The sequence below is a fragment of the Thermobia domestica genome, chromosome 1, assembly GCF_964235325.1.
Source record: "Thermobia domestica chromosome 1, izTheDome1.hap1.1, whole genome shotgun sequence".
NCBI classification, from domain to species: Eukaryota; Metazoa; Arthropoda; class Insecta; order Zygentoma; family Lepismatidae; genus Thermobia; species Thermobia domestica.
The window spans coordinates 187287718-187312152 of record NC_137454.1 but is presented as its reverse complement, the minus strand read 5'-3'; the positions used below and the strand labels follow the sequence as shown (position 1 = coordinate 187312152).

Here is a 24435-nt window from a genome sequence, read left to right as displayed (position 1 = left end):
ATAAAAATATAATTTGATAATGATTTTGCAGGGTACTTTTAATACTGCTACTATGTGTATAATCGGGAAATGTATATGTTTGGTAAGTTTCATAGGAAAAGAATTACAAATACGTCAATTAGAATGAATAAAACAAAATGTTGCGAAATGGACAAGAAAGTTTTATTTTCGTTTTATCGTCCTTATTTACTTCTCTTTTCACATGAAATTTGCCACATATATGTCTTTGCCGATTATAAACATACTAACATTATAAGAAATACCGGGCGAATTCGTTATCATATTATTCCTACAACAACATATTTATAGACATGCGAAAATAATTGTAGACATGAGTGTACATGTTGAACCTTTGGGATAAACTCCAGAATGAAAAATGTAGATGAGCTCTTACTCGCCCTCTAGGAGATCTGGAGCTTATAAGTTTGTTAAATTTAATTCTTTTTCCTGGATATTACTTCACCATTGCCTAAATACTGATGGAAAAATCAAGGCGTATACAAAACGAGGTACAGTAAGTATAGTTAGAGCTTTTGCAAATGAAGTCCGAGGTTTAAAAAAAAGTAGAACATAATTGCTGATTGTAAGTTTACTATTGCCAATTAATTAATTGTATTCTTAAATAGATGAAGTGAGAACAGGCCTCTACCGCCAACTCTTTCACCCGGAACAACTGATCAATGGGAAGGAAGATGCTGCCAACAACTATGCAAGAGGTCATTATACTATTGGTCGGGATGTTATTGAAGGCGTCATGGATAGACTGCGAAAATGCTCAGATCATTGTTCTGGACTGCAAGGGTTCTTCGTATTTCATTCTTTTGGAGGCGGTACAGGGTCTGGGTTCACATCTCTTCTGATGCAGAAACTGACCGAAGATTATGGCAAAAAGAGCAAGTTGGAGTTTGCCGTTTATCCAGCACCTCAGGCATGTAAAATTTTTAGAAAGCTATTGTTTTATTTTCTACCTTGGTAGCAAAAATAAATAAATAACAATAAAATATAAAATTAAATGTAGGGTAATCATTGGAAGCTTTGGCTAATCTTTGGGTTAGAAAGCCAAACATTCCGCTATATAGACGTGGACTCATTACTTTTGTCGGTTGAGAAACTTGCGCAAAATAGGCTCAACATTGATGAATTGTATTTTGACACAACCTGTCTTCGTAATTTATTTCAGATGGCCAATGCTGAGAAGTTATTTGTTGGCCCAAAGTATGGTATTTTGCACGTTGGCAAGATGTTGCTGAGTCGTTAACGTTTTAGAAGTATCGGGTTCCCTTCAATTAACCAACCATTTGCCAGCATAGACGCAATCATTTGTGTTACCAGGATATATATCATTGGTATAATGTATTAGAATTTTCATTTCATTAATACTCACATATCACTGTCGAATTGAAGTGTTAGAACTAGCTACTTGGTAGCCGGATTAACTTCAGCACCAGCAACATGAACAGCAGTTAGGCTGCGGGAGCGATTCAGTGAGGTTCTGGAATATTTCATTACCGCAGTTTGCAGCCAGGCAAAGTGCAGAAAATCTAGAAGCTGTCGTAAGGCGTGTGGTGAAGGATATGTGTCACACATGTCTAACGAGATTTTCCAAAAAAATCTCAATGAATTTGATACCTGAGGAATTTGGGATACCTGAGGAATCGTGTTCTTTTAGTCAGTCTTTGATGATTGCGGCAGTATGGCAGCTTGCATTATCGCGTCTCTATGATCCCGTCTCCATCAGGAAAGACAATAAAATGTATGAGTGCACGACGTCAGCTATAGTACGCGTCACTTGAACTGGCGTATGACCTTCAGCGCTGCGCTCACGTCGACCAACCCGGTTGCAGCGACGTTGCCAGCGCAATAAAGTGGAAGACTGCTTCGGTCGGAATTATAACATTAATTTGAAGTTTTTAATCTAAAATAGTAACCGAGAGTTGTAGAACATATTTTTCTGAGAATATTGCTGAAACAACCATGTTTCTAGCTTATTTTTTTCGTATTTTACAGCTGTTTCTAATTTCCGGCGATTTCTTATTGTGATTCTTTCTTCATGAAGATAATTGATTTTAGCAATGAGAATTAGCTTTAAAAAGATTAATTTTATATATCTCTTGTAATTTTAAATTTCCGTTTAGCAAAGCACAAGATTACTTCGGTGATTTCATAATACTTTTTCAGCGCGACTTTGAATTAACGGGAAGGTGTGTGTGTGTAGGTGTGAAAGTAGTATTGTTAAAATAGTGATAAGCCACCTATTGAGGACAATCGGAGAAATGCCTTGTGGGCAGGCCCGTGCTGGCCCACTGGGATACCGGGACGTGTCCCGGTGCGCCTTCCGAAACATCACAATATAAATAAAGGTACAAGTTTTTAGTAATAAATTCTTACACTTTTATTGGTAAAGAACCCGTGAAAGGTGCAGTGCACCCTTTGCATTAGGCGCCCTTGCGAAACCACATCAAAGATGAACGATTTTTTTTTATTTTTCTCTATACCACAGTTCTGTACAGTACATTCAGTTACTGTTGGTAAAGAACCTGTGAAAGGTACAGTGCGCCCAGGGGTGTAGCCAAGGGGGGGCCCATCGGGGCCCGGCCCCCCCAAATGGTTTCCTGGCCCCCCAAATGACCAGCTTTTAAAACATCATAGTAAAATTATCTCTCTTCATTCATTTAAAAGTAACAAAGTTTATTGACAATTAATAATTTATGGTAAAATAGTATGGAGAAATATTGTTTTTCCATACCGATCGAAAAATAGTATGGTATCTCTTCCTTATACCGATCGAAAAATGGGATACTTTTTTGTAACAGCAGATTACACAATTTACTGCGATTTATATTTGACAGTTTGAAGACAAACGTTTTAACAGGGTACTACAAATACAGCCATAAAATAAAGGTATTAAACTGATTTGTAAGTACAGTATATTTTTATATGCTTTAACAAGTGTTTTAAAAGACATAGAGGATGGAAAATTTGGTGAGAAACAATGCTTTTATTCAATTTGGATTTCATTCGCTTTCTCTTTTATTTCTACTCAGTGTAATAAAATAATGTTGTTTTTTTTTTAGTCACGAATAATAAATAAATATTTTTGTCAGGAAACCGTAAAGAAATTACGTAAAATTTCAAAGAAAATCAATCTTGTGTAGATAGGTTCTGTATACAAGGTCTTAAATTTAAATATAAAGGTAACCAAGAAAAGTTTTGTTGCTTTTTATCCCTCACCTTCGAACATTGATATGTCACCTAACCTGGAAGATCAAAAATAGTCCTCATCAGCATCGACGACCTTCTGAAAACGTTCTGGAAGGCCATGGAATCCATCGCGGTAGAACTTGGTGGGCCGTGAAACGAAGAAAGTATCAGGTGCATTTTGGAGTTTTACTAGGGATTTGAACTGGCGTCCTCTAAGGTGATTGTTCAAAGAATGGAACAAGTGATAATCGGACGGTGCAATACCCGGGGAATATAGTGGTTGCAATATTGTTTTCCATCCAAGGCGGAAAATGGTGTCCTGAGTCATCTTAGCCACGTGGGACTTAGCGTTGTCCCGTAAACGAGGACCCATTTGCAATTCAGAAGCGATGGCTCCAGAGTTTTGAGTTTTTGTTGAGCACAGCTCAACTGCTGACACTACACAGTTGCATTGATACTCTGACCAGCTGGTAGCAGTTCCCGATGCACGATGCACCAAACACACAGAAGGACCTTATTCTGGTACAGTGCTGGTTTCGGCTGTTTTGAAATCGGTTCATGGGATGCTAACGAATGATGACGGCGCCGTGGAGCTTCGTATAGGACACACTTTTTATCACATGTCAACGCCTTGTCCAGAAATGGCTCCGAAACAGTAAATAAACACAGGCGACTGCCGCGTTGCCTTCTGGCCCGGAGTCAAAATATGTGAGACCCATTGACCCAACTTGTAGTGCTTCACAAGTTGATGGATGTGGTGCCGAATGGTTTCTCCACACACTAAATTGTAGTCCCAGTTCCTCTTTGTACATGTGTTGGTCTTCTGGCACGTGGTGTTTTCGGGTGTTTTGTCATCGTCCTTAAACTTGTTAAACCATCGCTGCAATGGGTGATATCAATAAAAATAAGTAACTACTCCTGAGAAGCCCTGCTCGAGAATTGGAGTAACTACACTTGGAGTAATCTCCTCCCTCAATTTCGTATCAATAAAACAAGCCACTACTCAGGTCTAGTCTGCTCCAGATTTATGAACGTTTTCTCGCGCTTCCTCTGCACGTAGCACTGAGTCGTATCAATAAAAGAAGTAGTTATTCATTTCTCCCTTCCGTCGCGTGGTCATTTCGTTGTTTTTAACTTATGGCGTAATATCCTAAACGCCATGGAAGGGACAAGTAGCAACGACAGTTTCAATTAAATGCATTTGTGGATATTATAAAAGTTCCAGTGGTACTTTCAAAGTCACAGTTACCAGAAAGTAAACGAAGGAAAGCCGAAGCTTTGAAGGCAATTACAGTGAAATGCAACGAAATATCAAATACATCTACAAATGAGACACAAATCCAAAAGAGAATCTTTAATATCCGAGCGAACATTAAGAAAGAAAAAAAAAAAAAACTAATTTGAAAAAGAAAACGGGAAATAAGAAAGTAATACTGAAACCACGGGAATGAACTTCTTGGAACTGATGGATGTTGATTGGAATCCAGCAATATCAAGATTAACACGACAAGCGCATATCACGTGTTGTCCAAGGTCTTTGTAGATTGTTTGGCTTTAAGAACGAAATCAGACACTTGGCTCCTTTGTTTTGTTTTTAAAGAAGTCCAGCCACCCACGTCATAAATCACGTCCATTTGATTGCTTTTTCCACACCATACGTGTCCCCTTTCGCCTTGACATAAACAAAATACATTCTCATGTATACACCCTTTCTATCAACGTTGAGTTGAGTTGATTATTAGTTTAATGTCCTTTTCAGTAGCGTGCCTATATGAGACAGAACCCACTGATTAACGTGGAATCTAAACCACATGAGCTCCTGCCGGGAATCGAACGCGGGTCTCCTATGCCAAAGGCATGTACACTAACCGCTTAGCCACGAAATAGCTCTTCCTATTAACGTATTACTCTCCAAAATACTAGGTTTCTTTAATGCCACTTGTGTATAGTCAAGTGTTCCGATAGCACCCGGAAATGTATATTGTTCTTGCCACTGTGCCTTTGCTGTTTGTATATTACGCACACTTCCGGAAACAATCCATTTTCAGGTAGTCATAGACAGTACTTTGAGCCACACCAGAATCCCCTGACACTCCGACCGGGAATCCCAGATCACTCACGTAACGCAAGAAAACCAAGGGCACCGATTTCTCTGTAAATTGGGGGGGGGGGGCATTCAGATGCAGAAGGTATATATATCAGGATTTTAAGACAAATTGCACTCTAATTATGCCAAATATTGTATATTCATAAATACAATAGGGGGCCCCTTGAAGAAAACCCGCATCTTTTCATCATTACGTAGTCCACCACCCCGAATTTCGGTTGATTCTCCTTAAAAAATGTTGTGCTAATCACTACATTTTCTTTCATAAACTTATAATGCTTTTTATAATCTCCATTTCCAACATTTCTATGCAGTTTATAAGTTTTTCTATGTAGTAAAACAATCATATTCTCTGCCATATTTCGCACGGAGTCACCTATTTAGCTTGCTCCACAAATTTGGAGAAGTTACTAGCATCACAGAGGAGTCTTTGATTTTTATTGATATCAAACGCGGAGTAGTTACTCGGCTCGAGAATAGAGGTGTGGTTACTTCAAAAGGGCGGGGCTTCTCCGAGGTCAGCCGAGGCGACTAGTGCTCAGTTCTCTTTTTATTGATACCAATGCGAGTAACTACTTCAAAATTGGGCGTAATGAGTAACTTCTCCGTTTTATTGATATCACCCAATGTCCGCATCGTCACGACACCCTCACCAAAGGCCTGGCATATCTTCTGTCCCGCTACAGCGGCGTTTGAACTCGTTCAGTACACATGCTCTTATGACGCTCTGTGGATGTCCCATGTTCGTGTGTCTGAATTGCCACAACCAGGTAGAATGCTGGATATACCCACAACAACAACTGACGTTCGCCTTATCTCCACTCGCACTCAACTCACGGTGTGAGGTCCAATTAAACACAGACCTCCACAAAAAGGGACAGAACTTTCTTGGTTGCCTTTATAGTTATGCACAAACGTATAACGTTTGGTCCCGGGCAGTAGTTCTTGATTAAGCATAATAAAAACTATCTTGAATATAATTTATGGATAATAATAATAATAATAATAATAATAATAATAATAATAATAATAATAATAATAATAATAATAATAATAATAATAATAATAATAAGCTAAAATAGTGTTTTTAGTTTTCCAGAAGAAAACCAAAATTGGCTTGTACATTGTAGCTGGCCCCCCCTCAAAACCGACGGGCCCCCCCTACACAAACCTGCTGGCTACACCCCTGAGTGCGCCCTTTACATGAGGCGTCCTACGAAACATCACATTATAGATAAGTGGTTTTAGTTATCCTGTTTACCAGCTTTGTTTAATAAATTCAAATAGTGGCTGTTAATAAAGAACCTGTGAAGGATATCAGGCGCCCTTTATATAAGATGCCCTGCGAAATATCACATTATATTTTTTAAAAAAATATTCTTCTGTATTTCAGTTTTATATTATAAATTCATACAGTTGCTATTGACAGAAAACAGGTAAAGAGTATAATCATTTACAAAAATATTATGAAGTTATGTAGCTATGAAACGAAACAATGTGATACATCAAGATAGTTCGGATAGTCAAACGTACGATGCATTCATGAAATACTACATTGACACTAGTCTCTAATTTACGATTTTCACGGCATCGAAGCTTTCACAGTTTAAATATGCATCCATATATCCAGCATATTGATTGTTCCTATGTGTTTTAAAGCCGTGTTCGGATAATCAGTATCTATTGTATTTCTAAAATATAGCTATATTAATTTCCGTGAAATGTGGTCATCCTGTCACCACGGCATGGCGCGCCCTCAGGTTGTGAATCGAGGAGAAGGCCTCTAGATATAGAGGTTAGCTACGAACATACTTGAATAAGCAATCGCGGACAGACGACAAGGGGTAATCCTCTAGCTTGGGGATTTGGTGTGGGGCTAACAATCTCATCCTGTAAAAAGAGGCTCGTTCAGATATATTCGCAGAATCCTCGGATCAGAACTGATAACTTGTCACGAACTCAGCAAAGTAAAATCGACATGAGATTTGGAACATGGAATATTAAAAGTCTCTGTAGGGAAGGCGCGTTAAAATTGTAACGAATGTATTTAGAAATAGAGGGTAGACCTAGTGGGATATCAGGAAGTTAGATGAGAAGGAAATGGAGAAATCAAGTCGGGAAATTTTACGTCCTTTTACGGGGAACGAATTAAAAATTACCAACTAGGAACAGGGCTTTTCGTTCACAAACGAATAATATCAGTTATTACATGGGTTGAATTTGTTAATGATAGATTTTCTTTTACTTCTCTTAAGGGTCGGTGGTGTAATATTATTATTTTAAATGAACATGCCCCAACAGAAAATAAGGATGACGATATAAAAGACAGTTTTTACGAAAGAATAGAACGGGTATTTGATCATCTCCCGCAATACCATATGAAAATTCTGTTAGGCGGTTTGAATGCGAAGGTAGGACGAGTGGGTATTTTCAAATCGATTATAGGGAATAAATGTCAACATAAGGAAGGTTGTGACAACGACGTTAGACTCGTGAACTTTCCAGCATCCAGAAACCTTATCGTGAAGATTACAAAATTTTCACATCGCGACATTCGTAAATATACTTGGACCTCATCAGATGGAAAAAACACATAATCAAACTGATCACGTTTTAGTAGACAGAAGAAAACAGTCTGGCACAACTGATGTTCTGTCGTTTAGAGGAGCTGATTCTGATAATGATTACCTCCTGGTAGCAGCGATAATAAGAGAGAGACTCGTTGAATAAAGGAAATATTCAATATCTGAAAACGGAGCGGTCTAATTTAAATAAATTAAAGGAGAGTCAGGTGAGGGGGGAGCCAGATTGAATTGTCGAATAGATTCTCGGTTTTAGAAGGTTCGGAGTGCACTAGTGTTCAGGATACTTGGTTGAAATTACAGATATCATTAAAATTTCAGCAAAAGAAATGTTGGCTCACGCAAAAAATACGTAGGAACAAACCTCCGGGTCAACCACGAATGCACTAAAATAGCAGGGAAGAGAAAACAGAAGAAACAGCGTTGGCTACAAAATCCGAACGAAATAACCACATAAAATTTCACTGTCATCTGGTGGAAAACTTCCAAAACTTTTAGAACAAAGAAACGCAAGTTTTGAAAGCTAAAATTAATTAACTTGAGGATAATAGTAAAAACCAAAACATTCGGGACATATATAAATGCATCAACGAACTTAAGAAAGGCTATCAGCGTCGTGCTTATACATTAAAGAAAGCCAACGGAACAGTTCTCACTGATCAGAATAGCATCTTAAATAGATGGAAAGATTTCTTTGACGATTTAATTAACACATAGCCAAAAACTAATGTTCGTGGAGAAAGTAAAATGCATACTGCATAACCGTATATTTCAGAAACTAATAAGAAATCGCTATTTAAATATTAAAGAAACACACTTCTCCGGTGTACACGAAATTCTGGCTGAGTTAATTTTAGCTGGAGGGGAAAAATTATAGAGCAAGATACACAAAGTCATTCTCCTTATCTGGAACAAGGAGGAATTACCACAAGAGTGAAAAGAATCGAACCATGTCCCAGTTGAGAAGAAAAGCAACAAAACTGATTATAATAATTATTGAGACATTTCTCTTCTGTCAACATCCAATAAATCCTCTTAAACATTCTATTAGCAAGATTGACTCCATACACAGATGGAATTATTAGAGATTATCAGAACGGATTTAGGTAAAATCGATCAACTATCGACCAGATATTTACTATTCGACTAATGCTTGAAAATAAACGGGAATACAATATTCTGGCATAGACTATGGCAGGAGGGAAACACTGTACATGCTTACATAATTTGGAATACCGATAGAGGTAGATTAATTAAGATATGTTTAAATGAATCCCAAAGTAAAGTTTTTTTTTTTTTTTTTTTTTGTTACGAGCTTTTACGTCGAGAATGGCCTGAAACAAGGGGATTCGTTGTCGCCATTATTATTTAACTTGGTTCTGGAGAACACTATAAGGAAAATCAAAAACAACAATCAGGTCCTAGAGCTGAATTGTATTTACCAGGTTATGGCGTACGCTGATGATGTAAACTTAATAGGGGATGATAGAACAATAGAAAGGAATGCAGAAATCTTAATTAATGCTTGCAGGGATATGAGGATAGAAGTAAATGCAGGGAAATCTAAATAAATGGAACTTGTCGAGATCGTAATACTGTATTTTATGGATGCGTTAAAATACCAAATAATATTTACTTTCAACAGAGTGGATACCTTTACATATCTAGGATCATTATTAACAGACCAAAACTATAATCACTAAGATATTTTATGTCAACTGAAAGCAGGGATTTCGTGTTATTATTCAGTTAAAAATCTTTTGTTGTCGCGAATTCTGTTGAGGAATTTGTAGCTTAAAATATAAAACGATAATCATACCTGTTGTGCTGTATGGTTGCGAAAATTGATCACTGACTCTGAGGGAAAATCGCAGACTGAAAGTATTTGAAAACAAGATTCTTAGACCAATATTCGGACTCCAAGAGGAACGGGAATGGGGAATGGCGGAAACTTCATAACGAGGAAGTGCATAATTTATACGTTTACCAAACATTGTTATGGTCATCAAGTCTAGGAGGCTCAAATGGGCAGGTCATGTGGCCAGGGGAATGGCGGAAACTTCATAACGAGGAAGTGCATAATTTATACGTTTACCAAACACTGTTAGGGTCATTAAGTCTAGGAGGCTCAGATGTGCAGGTCATGTAGCCAGAATGGAAGAAATTAGAAACGCTTCCAAAGTTCTAACTGGAAATCTAAATAGGAAAATCACAACTAGGAAGACCGGGGGATAGATGGGATGACAATATTAAAATGGTTCTCGCAGAGATTGAAATATAAAATAGAAACTGGGTATAATTGGCTAAGGACTGAAATCAATGGAGAGCTTTTGTAAACACGGCACTGAACCTCCTGTGTCCTTAGGCCATACAGATATTAAGTTGTTGGTATATTAAGCTTCATTTTATTTTACAGAAATGTTATTACAGGAACTAAAAAGTTTTTCTATAGTGAACAGGATTTCGATTCGAGGTTTCCACAAATTAGCTATTTACGTTAATATTAAAACAAATTTTGTGATGATTTTGATATAAAATGGTACCCATACTTTTTTCAGTCTCTCTCTCTCTCTCTTTATATATATATATATATATATATATATATATATATATATATATATATATATATATATATATATATATATATATATATATATATATATATATATATATATATGGCGGAAACTCTCTATATATATTCCAGTTTGTATAGGCGCCCTTTCAGTAGACTTGTCCACCGCCCTCATTAGTATCCCAGCACGGGCCTGCTTGTGGGGGATTTCCCCCTGGGCTTCTATTTGAAATCATCACTGGTCATTAGCCAGCTATTTGGTCTTTGTCCTCTGAGTGCTTATTGTACAGCGGGGGACACTTCTAAATGGTACACTTTAGCCGTAAATCTCCATATGGCTGTACCATTTAGAAGTGTCCCCCGCTGTACCAGAAGATTAGTTTTCGTTCTTAATTTTAAAGAGCAGAAAAGAAAAAAAAAAACTTTCTGTCAACCAAGTGATGTAAAAAGACCAAAAATATGTAAATCTGTCAAAACTTCTTTTGTTTTCTTTTCGGTCTTATGTTCTTCGTACCTGCCTGGCCAAATCCATGGGCGGAGTTGGTAATTTACATTCCAAAACACAATTCTACAGACGAATTTCGGGGAACTGAATATAAGAGATTTTATGAACACATACCGCATTCTGTAGAACATATTCATCCATTATAAGCAGTGTTCGAAGTGGGAAAAAAAACAAGCAGAGGTGGTATGTTTTATTATGATTTTGACTCAACATACCGGCTATTTAAATATTGTCTTGATCACTGAAAAACCAGAAACGGTATGTCCTCATTGCTGAAAAACCAGAGGCGGTATGGCATACCACCGCATACCGTCTCACTTCGACCACTGATTATAAGACCTCTCTCCCCTATGCGTTTGCTTTAATACTTGTAGTTTGCTTGTGCAGAGTGAAAATTGGTCCATTGGTATATATATGTATGGTAGGGTGGTCAACAGTTGTGCTACAATCGTTCCTCATCAAACTTCGAAGACGCCACTTTCTTATACCTTCAATGATTTGTAGCGCCCCTGTCCGTCGATAATTTGATCTACTGTCCGTTCTTCCATTTGTTGACGATATACACTCTTGTTATATATACTACAGACGTATGGGAACATTTCAAGAATTTTGCAGTTTCAGAACTCAATAGACAATAATTAATAATCGTAAGCTCAATAAACAATAATCATGCTTTTCTAAAATCACGTTCTCCCTCCAACACAGATATTGTTGATCTGTTTAGCAAGCAGCTTACATCCACCTTTACATATGTACGGTGTTTGACTTTGACTCGTGCCTTATTTCATGTATATATATATATATATATATATATATATATATATATATATATATATATATATATATATATATATATATATATATATATATATATATATATATATATATATATATATATATATAATATTTTTTGTATGTATTTCGCATTTTGTTACATATACTTCGCTAAGGAAAACTACTGCCCACACATATAACCGAAATGATTGAATGCTTAGAGTATTCCGTGCATTGCTTTGTTTCTCGAAACTGCATTTATTATAGAAGATTACAGTGATGTCATGAGTTTCTCTTACTTTTTCATACGTTTTCACTTGTGTACTTACCTGTACTTGAGAACATATTGCTTGAACTTTGAGTAACGTTTCGAAATCATTAACTTCAAATATTACATGTAGTATTACAAAATTGTCTTATAAATGTCTATTTTTGAACTATATTTGTATGGATAATATTTATACTCAGAGATGCATAAAGTATTGTTTGAAAATGTCTAAGAACAAAGCTTTGGGTAGGCCAAGAAAAGATGGGAAGATAGCAAAGTATGAGCTGGATAGAATTGGCATAGGTTAGATTTATTGGCGTGCTTTCACTGCTGTGTTTATAATAGCAATTCCTTAAGTCACAGAGTTAATTTTTATAATATTTGTACGAATTAAACAAAATGTTTTATTTATTTAAAAATAAGCCGATATGGGATGCATGATTATTGCAATATCATATTTCTGATGTAATATTCCAATACGAGAGTAAAATGAAAATAAGCTGGAAAACTAAACTTTGGAATCGATGTGATTTTTCTTTTAAAAAAGATTTGTTTTTCATCCTTCAGATCGCCAGTATCAGTAATAAAATGTGCAAAGTTTTAGTGCTGACAAGTTGCAGCACCTGATAACAGAAATTTCGAAGGTGAAATTGCTACTCGCCTACAATGTTTGGATGAAATTAAAACACAATGAGACTCTTAGTTTTGTAGCAACTGCATAAAAGATTTCAGTGGAAGTTATAAAATAACAGTTATGTTAATTTTACCACGCCATCATACTCTCAGGCATAAAAACTAATAAAACATTGTTTATAATAAAATGTTATTCTAATTAAATATTCGGGATGTCAGGAAAAATAACAATATAAAACCTGGTCTGATTTCGTACCTTGTTATTCTTTGACAGCAGATTGATACATTGTTCAAATGTTCAACTCGATTCATTAATGATAAAATCTCTTACACTTATTAGTCTAAAATAATTCAGGTCATTAAAGCAAAAGCCCACTTTTGACTAAAACTGACAAACCATAGACGGTAAGACGATCTCTTTGTGCTGGAACCATAATTGTTTGTATTCATCTCAAGATATGCTTAGTTTTTAAAAGAAGATCCTGTGTTATTTAGCTTAATGTAAAGGGATGAGCGAACTGTACTCATACAATCAATCAAGATCAGTTTTCAACCAACATCTAGAAGTCTTTGAAGCATGAACCTGCTTTTCCTTCTATTTACTAATGGTATTTTCCTTTCAATATGAACTTTCACATCAATTCAGTTGTAGTTTTACCTAAGCAGTTGTAAGCTCAAATTGCAGTTTTATAATAAATGATTTATCTCGTTCACAGAATAATAGGATAATCTTTTATTTTGTTATAATTTGTCTTTTCTCTTCATTTAGGTATCTACAGCTGTAGTTGAACCATACAACTCAATTCTAACCACACACAATACACTGAATAATTCAGACTGTGCTTTCATGGTTGACAATGAAGCCATTTACGATATTTGTCGGAAGAAATTGGGCATCGAAAGACCAACGTATACCAATTTAAATCGATTAATAAGTCAAGTGGTTTCTGCAATAACAGCCTCACTTCGTTTCGATGGTGCTTTGAATGTCGATTTGACTGAATTCCAAACTAACCTGGTTCCTTTCCCACGAATCCATTTTCCTTTAGCCACTTTTGCTCCAGTGGTGTCTGCAGATAAAGCCTACCACGAACAGATGACCGTTGCAGAAATTACAGCTGAATGCTTCGATCCAGCCAATCAAATGGTCAAATGCGATCCAAGGGAGGGAAAGTATATGGCTTGTTGCTTGCTCTATCGAGGAGATATTGTACCAAAAGATGTGAATGCTGCTATAGCTACGATGAAAGGAAAAAGTTGTATCCGATTTGTTGACTGGTGTCCAACTGGATTTAAGGTAAGACTAATCTATAATAATATACAAAAATGAAACTGATCTTGTTTGTTTTTAAATCACGGGAAAACGACTGGACCGTTTGAAATGGATTTTAGAACTAAGTTTTTTATTATGTTATTTGACTAAAGGGTGTATCGTAAGCAAGGTAGAAGGGTTTCAAAATTTATGGCAAAAAACAATAGAACTTTTTTAAATTTTCAGTTTAACGGGGAGGGGGCGGATTTTCTATAATTTCTTTCTTCAAACTGAAATCGACGTTGCTTGTTGTTTGTGATTGCGTCACGGAGACACGGTTGAATAGCTTGAAATTAATATTGGAACATAGTTAGTACTATCTCGAACTAAGTTTCTGTCATGTTCCTTTCATTAAATGACGTACCCTAAGGGAGGTATAGGGAGTTTAAACTTTGCGCAAACAATATACTATCTTACAAGTCTGTTGAGTTGTGAAGGTGAAACTCGGTATACACCCTCACTAAAAATAAGGGAACGTGTATATCAGCGTTATTGAAAATTTCCTGTTAAGGGAAATTTCTTTTTCTTTCTTTCTTTTTTTTAACCATGCATTGAAATCGAGATTGTCTGTTGTTTGTAGTCATATCACAGGAAAATGGCTGAACCTTTTGGAATGAATTTTATTACATACATACAGAGCCGGCGACAGGATTCTCGGGCCCATGGGCAACTTAGGAATCCGGGCCCCTCAATCCTGGTACATCCCACCCATCCCCTCACTTAGTTAAGACCACAACTGCGAACTTGCAGATTATTTTGTAACCAAGACTTCTCTGTTTGATTATCAGCTTTTTCTCCAGATGAAATATGCACTAGGAAACATATTCGAAATAAGAACTTTTTGACGGTTTACTACACAGTAGTCAAAACTAGGACTTCCAATTGAATATTTTATATTTAAAATTTCACAATAAAACTTATTTTTCTGTTTTTACTTTATGAAAATACAACTCTTCTAGCCCTCTTTCTTGCAAAGTCATCAATAATATCATCATATTTTAAGCTCCATGCCAAATCAGGTTCCATTGCCAATATGCTGAGATCGCTCATCCTGTCTTGGTTCATCGTTGATCGATTGAAACTTTTTATTCTTTTCATTACGCTGAAACTTCTCTCACCTAGACTTAGAGATACAGGGATACAGCAGAACAATCTGATTGCAATACATATATTAGGGAACAAGCTGTCCAACTTTATCTTCCTTAGTGCGTTCAAAAGTTGTAAAGGTTGTAATAACGTTTCTCCTAAGTTAGTCTTATGTATCGACTTTAGGTATTTGATTTCATTGAAAATATTAGTGTCTACGTTTGACACAAAGTCTTATACTGCTTTTCGATTTCATTTTAATCTTCATTATAATATGTCCAAAGACACTGAAAGAAGTCACTAACTTTTTCGGTAAATTGAAATCTCTGAGTAAGGCCTCCAATGATAGAATCGAAAAGCTTATAGAAAACATTAATTTTGAAATTCTCCTCCTCGTGTTTTACGATACGTCCCGTTTGATCATCACATCTTGATGAGGTTTCAAAATCTCTGGCCTCGTCATGGAAGATTTTTCTTTTCTTAAGCTTTTCTCCTTGAAATCCTTTTCACATTCTATACTTTCTGCCATGTTTGCTGCCACTAGTTTTGCTTCAGTACAAAGATTGCACCATTTACCCCGCAGATTCTTCAGTTCCTCAATTAGATCACCAATGTTTTTTTGTCTCTACGTCGAGAGTTGCAGATCGGGTTTGTAAAACTTTATTCTTGTGATCAATAGTAACAAGCACTTTTAGCCATATTGAGGACATAATAATACATTCAAAGGATCTCAAATACTTCGTAGCTCCTTTTAGCTCTGTTTTACACTCTGCGATTAGATTAAGCTGTTTACAGTCATTTAGGGCATGAATTATGAACGGCAAGTGCTTGACAAAAGGTCGAACGCTATCTACTCGTGTCGACCATCTAGTTTGAGAAAGATTATGTAGGGAGCATCCTATCCGTTTTTCTAAGTATTCCCATCTCTGTGGACTCCTGGAGAAAAAGCTGTATGTTTTTTGTAACATCCCAAAAAAATGTTATTACTTCTTCACAGCACTCTGCGGCATTAACCCCACACAGATTCAGGCTGTGTATGGCACAACTCGAGTAAAAGGCAAGATTGTTATGTTTAGTTATAAAGGCTTGAGCACCATTATAAACTCCGACCATATCTGCACCGTTGTCATAACCTTGTCCCCTACAATCCTTTAAAGGAATTGAGTTCTTTTCAAGTTCACTCATAATCAAGTTAGCAACATCCTCTCCTATTTTTTGGTTGCAATCAACAAAACTTAAGAACCTGTCAGTAATCTTAAATTCCGATTAGCAATCTAATACGTATCTTAACACCAATGTTGTTTGTTCCGTGTGGGAGACATCTGGGGTAAAGTCAGCAATAATGGAAAAAATATTTGGATCTTTTCCTCTCTTCTAGCACCTTCTTCTGAACTCTAGCACCACAAGTTTGGATTAACTTGTTTTGGGAATCTTTAGATAAGTAGTGCGTTTGAAGCCGTTTTTCCCTCTTCTTGAGCCTTTTTTTATTTTTGAGATATGTTCTTTGAGTAATGGGTCAAATTCAGATAACAACTCCATCAGCTCCAAAAAGTTGCCATTGTTGGAATCACCTATCCTTTCAGAGGTCCCTCTGAAAGCTAAACCTTGCTCTCCAAGAAACATAACTACAGATAACAATCTTTGAAATATTTCTTTCCTGTATTTCTTTCTTGAGGCCAATTCAGAATCAAGCTGCGAATGAATGTCTGAAGTTTCATTAAGCCACCTTTCTAACTCTCTCCATTAGATGTAACTATTCCTATGAGAGGTGCTCCTTTCATGCGTTGGTAGATTGTCATACAGCTTCCGCCAGCCGTATTCCTTTTTCCATTCATCGTTACTCAATAAAACAGATTTGTTTGAATAAGATTTCTCACTCCCACAATCACTATCAAAGAGCCTACACGGAAAACAAAACCATGACTCTGCGGTATCACTCCATACAAGCCAGTTTCTCCTAACACTCTTTCCGTTCAGTCTTCTTGAAAAAAGAACTGTTTTGAGGAATGCCCTATTTCCATCATTTGGCAGGTCTGGCGGCATGTCAGGTGGGCCCATGTTCACAAAAGTCTCAATAATATTGCTGTTTATCACTTTGTTCTTTAAAAGCCGTAAGTCTGATTTTGTAATTATAGCCCCGATCCCGTTATCCATAGTTTGAGTTGGAGTTTCTTGTTCTTCTCTTGAGATAGATTCTGGAGTAGAAGTTCCTGCTACTGTTAGTTCATCTAAACTACAACTTTCACACGTTTTACTTTCATCAATATTAGGGGTTTTATCAAAACATGGAGAAATTTCTTCTGAATTCTTGTCGCCAGGACCAGTAACATCTACTTTAATTCCAACATCAAATAATGTCCTACATCCTTTTTTGCCAACGTCGAGTTTCTTTTGTCTTTCTTTGCGCTTCTGAACTTCTGACTTATGCTTGTATGTGTCCATTTTCAATTATCTTGAGCTTAAATAAATCAGTTTTCTTAAATTATATATTATATGCAATTAGGACTGGTCTTAGTTTTATGTGAATAGGGTTACAGTAAAAGCTGTTTATTCGCGGGGTATATGTTCCATAAATATGCCACGAATACAGAAATACGGAATGATAATTTATATGGGATTATAGGGGATACGTTCCTAGGTGACAAAATAAAAACAAATACATATATAAAAAAAATCAATTTACTGTAATTGAAGTTTTTGACCATATTGATTAATTATTATCTTCAGGCTTAGGCAATGGTTTGAAGAATTTTGTAATTTTTTCTTGCTTGGCAGGTTTTAAAAGCTCCTTCAATTCAGACTGATATTCAGCAGTGGCATTAGCAATTTGCCTCTTAAAAATAAGACTTCGTTCCATAGATGGATCAATTTTCATAAAGAAACCACAAAGCTCATTTGCCATTCTTAAACCTTCACTAAGATTTTTCAAATTAAATGTCACGTTTTCAGTGCTTGTTGAAGCCTCTTCTTCAATGGGCTGTGAATTTAACATTTCCTCTAAGTCGGTTTCAGTCAAATCTTCATCTTGCGATTTAAGCAATTCCTGAATGTCACTTGATTCTATCTGTTCGAACCCATCTCGTCCTATTCCATTTGCAATTTCGGCTATGTTTGCAGTCAAAATTTAAATTTGCACACATTCTTCTTCATTTTCCGCAGTCAGAGCAGGCCACAGTTTTTTCCAGCATGACTTCAATGTGTGTGGCTTCAGTTCTTCCAATGATTTTTTTAAGTTTACGATGCATTTTGCTATGTCGAATTTCTTCCAGCATTCCATAACATTTATATCAGGATTACATTCCATATTATCCAATACGATTTTGAAGGCTCGTCTAATGTAATAGAGCTTAAAGGCCTGGATTATTCCTTGGTCCATAGGTTGAAGCAAAGCCGTCGTGTTGGGAGGTAAAAATGTCACTTTTATATTTGGATGCACAGTTTCAAGTTCGCGAGAATGACCTGGTGCATTGTTCAAAAAATAGCGCTTGTAACCCACGCTTTCTTATTAGCACGCCAAAACACTGGCAGGTCGTCCTTGTTTTGATTTTTTAAAGCCCGAGGATTTAACGATCTGTAAAGCATCAGTGGTTTAATGACACAATCTCCAGATGCATTAGAGCATAGCAGCAGTGTAACTATTCTTTGCTGCCTTAAATCCAGGAGCAGACTTTTCGCTTTTAGAAATGAATGTTTTGTTTGGCATTCTCTTTCAAAACAGTGCAGTTTCGTCTGCATTAAATACTTGCTCAGGTTTGTATCCTCCATCAGCTACTAAGTTTGCAAATTCTTCTGGATATCGTTCTGCTGCAGCAGTGTCTGCAGATGCAGCTCTCCAACGATTTTAATGTTATGCAATGATTGTCACCTTAAATTTATTGAACCAACCTTCCGATGCTTGAAATCCTCCATTTGTACATTCACCACTACAACTACCATCAGGTTCTTTAAAATGAGCGTAAAGACGCTTTGCCTTCTCCCGGACCATTGGACCACTCAGGGGCACCCTTTTTTGGTTGCGGTCTTCGATCCATAATGACAACGCCACTTCCATTTTTTCTATTGCTGGATCACAAACAATTTTCGCTGACAGTGAAGTTGAAGCTACAGACGACCTTATTTTATCTTCGGATTTTTTTTATCGATCGTACAGTTGATTCGTTGACATTGAATGAGCGTGATATGGATGCAAACGACTCTCCAAGGCGTAAACGATCAAGCATTTCTATTTTCACTTCAAGCGGTAACACAGATTTTTTTCGTGTCGAAACTCGTTTCTCATTTTTTTTACTTGACATTACTGTATAAATTAGGAAGACCGGTAGAAACGTGTTACTCGATCACAATTTTTGTAACGAATGGAAAGACGAAACAATAAAACACGCAAAGCGGCTCTTACCAAAGGACGGAACGTCTAATAATGTGGCGGCATTTAAAAATATACTTTATTCATTGAGTAACTAGCAGCGTTCACCCCGCTTCGCTGCGGTCACCCCGGAACGCAATAAACTTTGTTACTTAGATAATTTTTACTTTTTCGCTTTCAAGTGATATGATAAAAACCATAGAAGATTGCAGTAAATCTTAACATTATATCGCCTGTCATTTATGTTAACCCGCCCCGCTTCGCTGCGGTCATCCCGGTGCTGGCATATTGTAAAAGTGTCTGTAAAAATAAGCAAATCAATTAAAAAATTTTAAACAGAAGATTCAAGCTATTTTCCGCTGTATATCGCCTGTCATTTATGTTAACCCGCCGAGTGACACGGTCATGCGGGTTGCATATAAATACGTTTATTTTTACCTATGATGAACTAATAACAAAGGATTTGTACGTTATGGACACTTGAATGGTCAATTATCTCAAGACACTGGTAATTAAAAATTAAAGTGATATGATAAAAACCATCTAGGGTCCAAATCCTAATAACCCCCCAAAAATGAAAGAAATTGGTTCAGCCGTATTAGCGTGATGAGCGGACAAAATTTTGTACGTTCTCTTTTATATATATAGATAAGGTTGGTTTCATTCTGTTTGTTTACATTCTCAAAAACACCGATCGCGGCGAAGGCGGCTTATGTAAAAGTCCGAACCAATACAGCGGCGATATCATTTAACAACATACTTTAGGCAAAGTTGTAATAAGGTCTATTTTACATTTTATTAGTCCATTTGACGGCGTTTACAAAGGATATTGGGTTGGATACCTATTGGAATCCTTTTTATTATTATGTATGTACGTACTGATTAGATCCGCGAATAAAGAAATCTTTAGCCGCGAATGTAGGAATTGGGTCGCATTTTTTAAATCCGCGAATAGTGAAAACGCAAATGAAGGAAGCGCGAATAAGGAGCTTTTACTGTACATTTATTATGTAAAACATTCAGCGCAGAGCTCCTCTCTGTACACAGTACACACAGGTTGTAGTTCCTCATTGTGTTATAAACCAAAATCAACAACTGACAGTTCTAAGCAATATGTAATTTCCACACTGCAACTAGTGAAACCTAATATGGGGACACACGACGACACGTCAAAATGCACACTCCTAAAATGTGATATTTTGGTATATATTTTCATATAATAATTGTCATTGCTTTATAATAACTAATAACTTTTACAACACCAATGACACAAGACTAGAATGTTTAGCTTCCAACAATTACTGTTAATCTGTGACTGCCGTAGAGCAAACGATTATTTACGGGCTACCAAAGAGTAAGCAAGGAACTGAAGATGGGGGGATGGGGTTTCTTGACGTTCAGGGTACCGGTCGCGGTCTCTGAGTGGCGAAGGTTTACGGCAAGGGGGAGGGGAGGAGAATAACAGCGCTCTTGCTTTTCGTCCTTATCACTCACGAGCCACGCCTCAACACACGTTGACGACAATAATCACGGTTACGACTCTACTGTACACTGAGTCACTGACACACGCTCCACCTTGATTTTTTTTTAACAACAAAAGTTTGTATTCTTGTTGGCATTTAAATTTATTTAAAATTAAGATTTTTAGTTTTAATTATTTTAGCCTGGACCCCTGGGCATTTGTCCCCTTTGTCCCCCCTGTCGCCGGCCCTGCATACATAGTAGGCTTACCTTCCACACACTGGGTTTTTATCATGTTATCATTGAAATGCGTATCCAAAGGGGAGGGGGGGTTCAAATATTTTACATAGTCTTATTATCACTTTAAGATGAACGCGCATTTTAGGCAGTATCAAATAAGTAACTGAAAATCGTAGAATAACCACGATTCATTAAATATGAACGGTGGTTTAATAGACGAATAATAATAATAATAATAATGAACTAGGTACATTGGTAATGCAATGCTGTTTATTGTATACTTACTGCACTTTGTAGAATATTGTATAGAATTACAATTAAACATTAATTAGAACTGATCTGATGTTTGTATTTAAAACTTGCTTAGCGAAAAACTAAATTACGAGAGGAGACCCACAAGAAATCGTACTCTTGTTCTAAAAAATTAATTTATTAAGATTTTTACAAAATTTTTCAGTCTCCTTCAAAGTACTCTTCATTACATGTGATGCATTCCAGTCTTCTTTCCTAATGTTTGAAGTACCTCTGGATCTCTTCAGCTTTAGTATCATCCAGTGCCCTCTGCGAAGTTCTTTTACAGCTTGCATATCAACAAAGCGCATCCCTTTTAGATTTTTTTTTTTTAATTCTCGGGAACAGAAAAAAGTTTGAGTCACTTTCAGGATTTTGCAAGTTCTGGCTCAAATTCAAACTTTTTTTTAATTTTTATCCTGTGTGAGCAGAAGAGGAGCAAACTTAGTGGTAGCCTGTCTCATTTGGAAATCCTCAGTCAAAATCCGCTTCCATGAGCTCCAACTGACTCCTGTCTGTTCTGGAATCTCATCGATCGGGAAACGACGATTCTCATTGACTTTTAGCCAATTTTTTCCAATGTCTTCGTCGTTTCGAGATGATGAAGGGCGCCCAGAATGAGCATGATCTTCAACACTCATCTCACCACGTTTAAAGCGTCCAAACTACTCGAACACTTGTGTGCTATTCATAGCATCCTTATTGAAAGCCTGTTGAATCATTTGGTAATCTTCCATTGCCGATTTTCCAAGCTGAAAACAAAATATCAAACACATTCTTTGTTCCTTTAAACATGCCATAACAATTTCGCACGCGGCAAACGAGAACAGTTAAGGTAAACAACACAACAATCATCCTTCACCACCTACGCAGACGGCGCTTGGGCAAATGATTTGGTAAGGTCTTTACTACGCCTAGGAACGGCCGCGCGCTTTCAATCCAGTTTCTTTTGGGTCTCCTCAAGTAAATTAGCAAATACTGTCCGGATTTATCAATAAATGATATGACGATCTTATATCAGAATGGAATTCTAAAATGGGGTTAAATCAATCATATGCAAAAATTGTTGGAATCGCATAGTTCTGAAAGAAGCCCTTTTTAATGAAAGTATACTAAAATTTATAGTTCCTTTTACTTGGGTATATGAGAAGCATATGATCATAATTCTTTCTTCTGGAAAAATATATGTATATTACTAGAAGAAAGGAATGGGCATATGCTGCTCCTATACACACTCGGCTTTGAAAGGAGGAAAACATGCTCCTTTATCTCTCTCCAAGTATACAACGGGTTTTTTAACTTCACATAAACAAATCAAATAGGAGATGGCAAAAGGAACAATAAATCTTAGTATACTTTCATTGAAAAGTTCCTTGTGTAGGAGCTATATGATGCCAAGAACGAGAGGGGAGAAGAGAGGAAGCAAAGGAAAAAAAAAGTAACTTTTGTGCTCGGAAACAATGAGATTTAGCTTTATCTGTCAACTATAAATTTTTGAATATAAACAATTTTTATATGATTGGAAGAAATTTAATTTTGAACTCAGTAAGAAGATATATTTTTAAAAATAAAAAAAAAATTAAAATATTTACAAAAGTTAATTCAGATTAGTTTAATTTAATTAAAATTTAGTTAGAGCCTCAATAAAATTATACTTTAATTTTTGAATCCAACATGTTGTGCCCCAAAATAAATACTTTAAGGTTTGACAAAGAATAATTTTAGACGCAAATGCAAAATGCAGCAATACAATATTTATTTATTTATAGGTGGGAATCAATTATCAACGTCCAACTGTGGTACCTGGTGGAGACTTAGCCCAATTGCAAAGATCAGTGTCAATGCTAAGCAACACCACTGCTATAGAAGAAGCCTGGAACAAACTGAACCATAAATTTGATTTAATGTACAACAAACGGGCTTTCGTCCATTGGTATGTTGGCGAAGGAATGGAGGAAGGAGAATTCGCCGAAGCACGAGATGATCTGGCAACACTGGAGAGAGACTACCAAGAAGTTGGAATTGACAGCAGCTGTCAGCCAGGTGATGATGAATATTAGATAACTCATCCGACGATGACAAGCAATTAATTACATAGCACAATTATAATAGATCGATTGGGAACATTCACCATCTTGGAATTAATTCAGTGAAAATAACAGTTATCTGTTTTTTTATTAAAATAATGAAAAAAAATGATCGCTGTGTTTTGACTAACTTTTGTTGATAGTCTTACTTAAAAGCGTGTATTGTACTATCCATTAAGAGGTCTTTTTCTATATCACATAATATGTTAAAAATATTATTATTTGTTCGTAATAATATCAAGTAAAACAAAATATTTATAATGTATCTGGAAAGAAATAAAAAAAATAGAATATACGAAATGTGATATACTATTTCTATGGTACAACATTTTATTTATAATAATAATAATAATAATAATAATAATAATAATAATAATAATAATAATAATAATAATAATAATAATAATAATACAGCATACTCATCAATATATCCTCCTCTGTAGCGGCTTTGATTAAACTTGTATTACACTATCATATAACAGATGTAGGTACACATTATTATTATTATTATTATTATTATTGCTCATTTAGGTTAACTAAGAGCAAAAGGAAATATTGTTATGTTTTATAACTATTAAGAATTTCAGATATAATACATTTTTTTCGCCATGTTCTATACACAGGCTTCAAGTTTGAAATGTTGGGAAAACCAACTGTGTCTAAAATAAAAATCGTTGGTCATTTGAATCTCAGTACATCTGCAACGCGATTTTCTCTTGAACTTCCACAAACGTTGCAGTACTGACAGTGAAGTATCAGGGAATTTAACAGTAAAACTTGTCTGCATTTTGGCTGTATCTTTGTCATATTTGACCACTATTAAAACACATAAATGCGTTTATCTGAAGCGATTTTGTGTATTTCCAGTCCTTAATACATTATAGCACCCAATATTAGCATAACATAATGCAGAGCTAACATTTGCTAAAAATATGATCATAGTAATAATTTAA

At 36.1% G+C, this 24435-nt stretch overlaps 1 protein-coding gene across 1 annotated transcript in view; it reads left to right on the top strand.

Annotated features, from left to right (window-relative positions):
• The window catches only part of LOC145692022 (tubulin alpha-1C chain-like), a 32063-nt gene extending 8300 nt beyond the window's left edge, over positions 1-23763 (top strand). The window contains exons 3-5 of the mRNA XM_081767322.1: positions 627-928; positions 13412-13939; positions 23165-23763. Coding sequence (XP_081623448.1) covers positions 627-928; positions 13412-13939; positions 23165-23455 — 1121 coding nt within the window. The 3' untranslated portion in view covers positions 23456-23763. The remainder of the gene's footprint in view (positions 1-626; positions 929-13411; positions 13940-23164) is intronic.
• Positions 23764-24435: the final 672 nt, after the last annotated feature.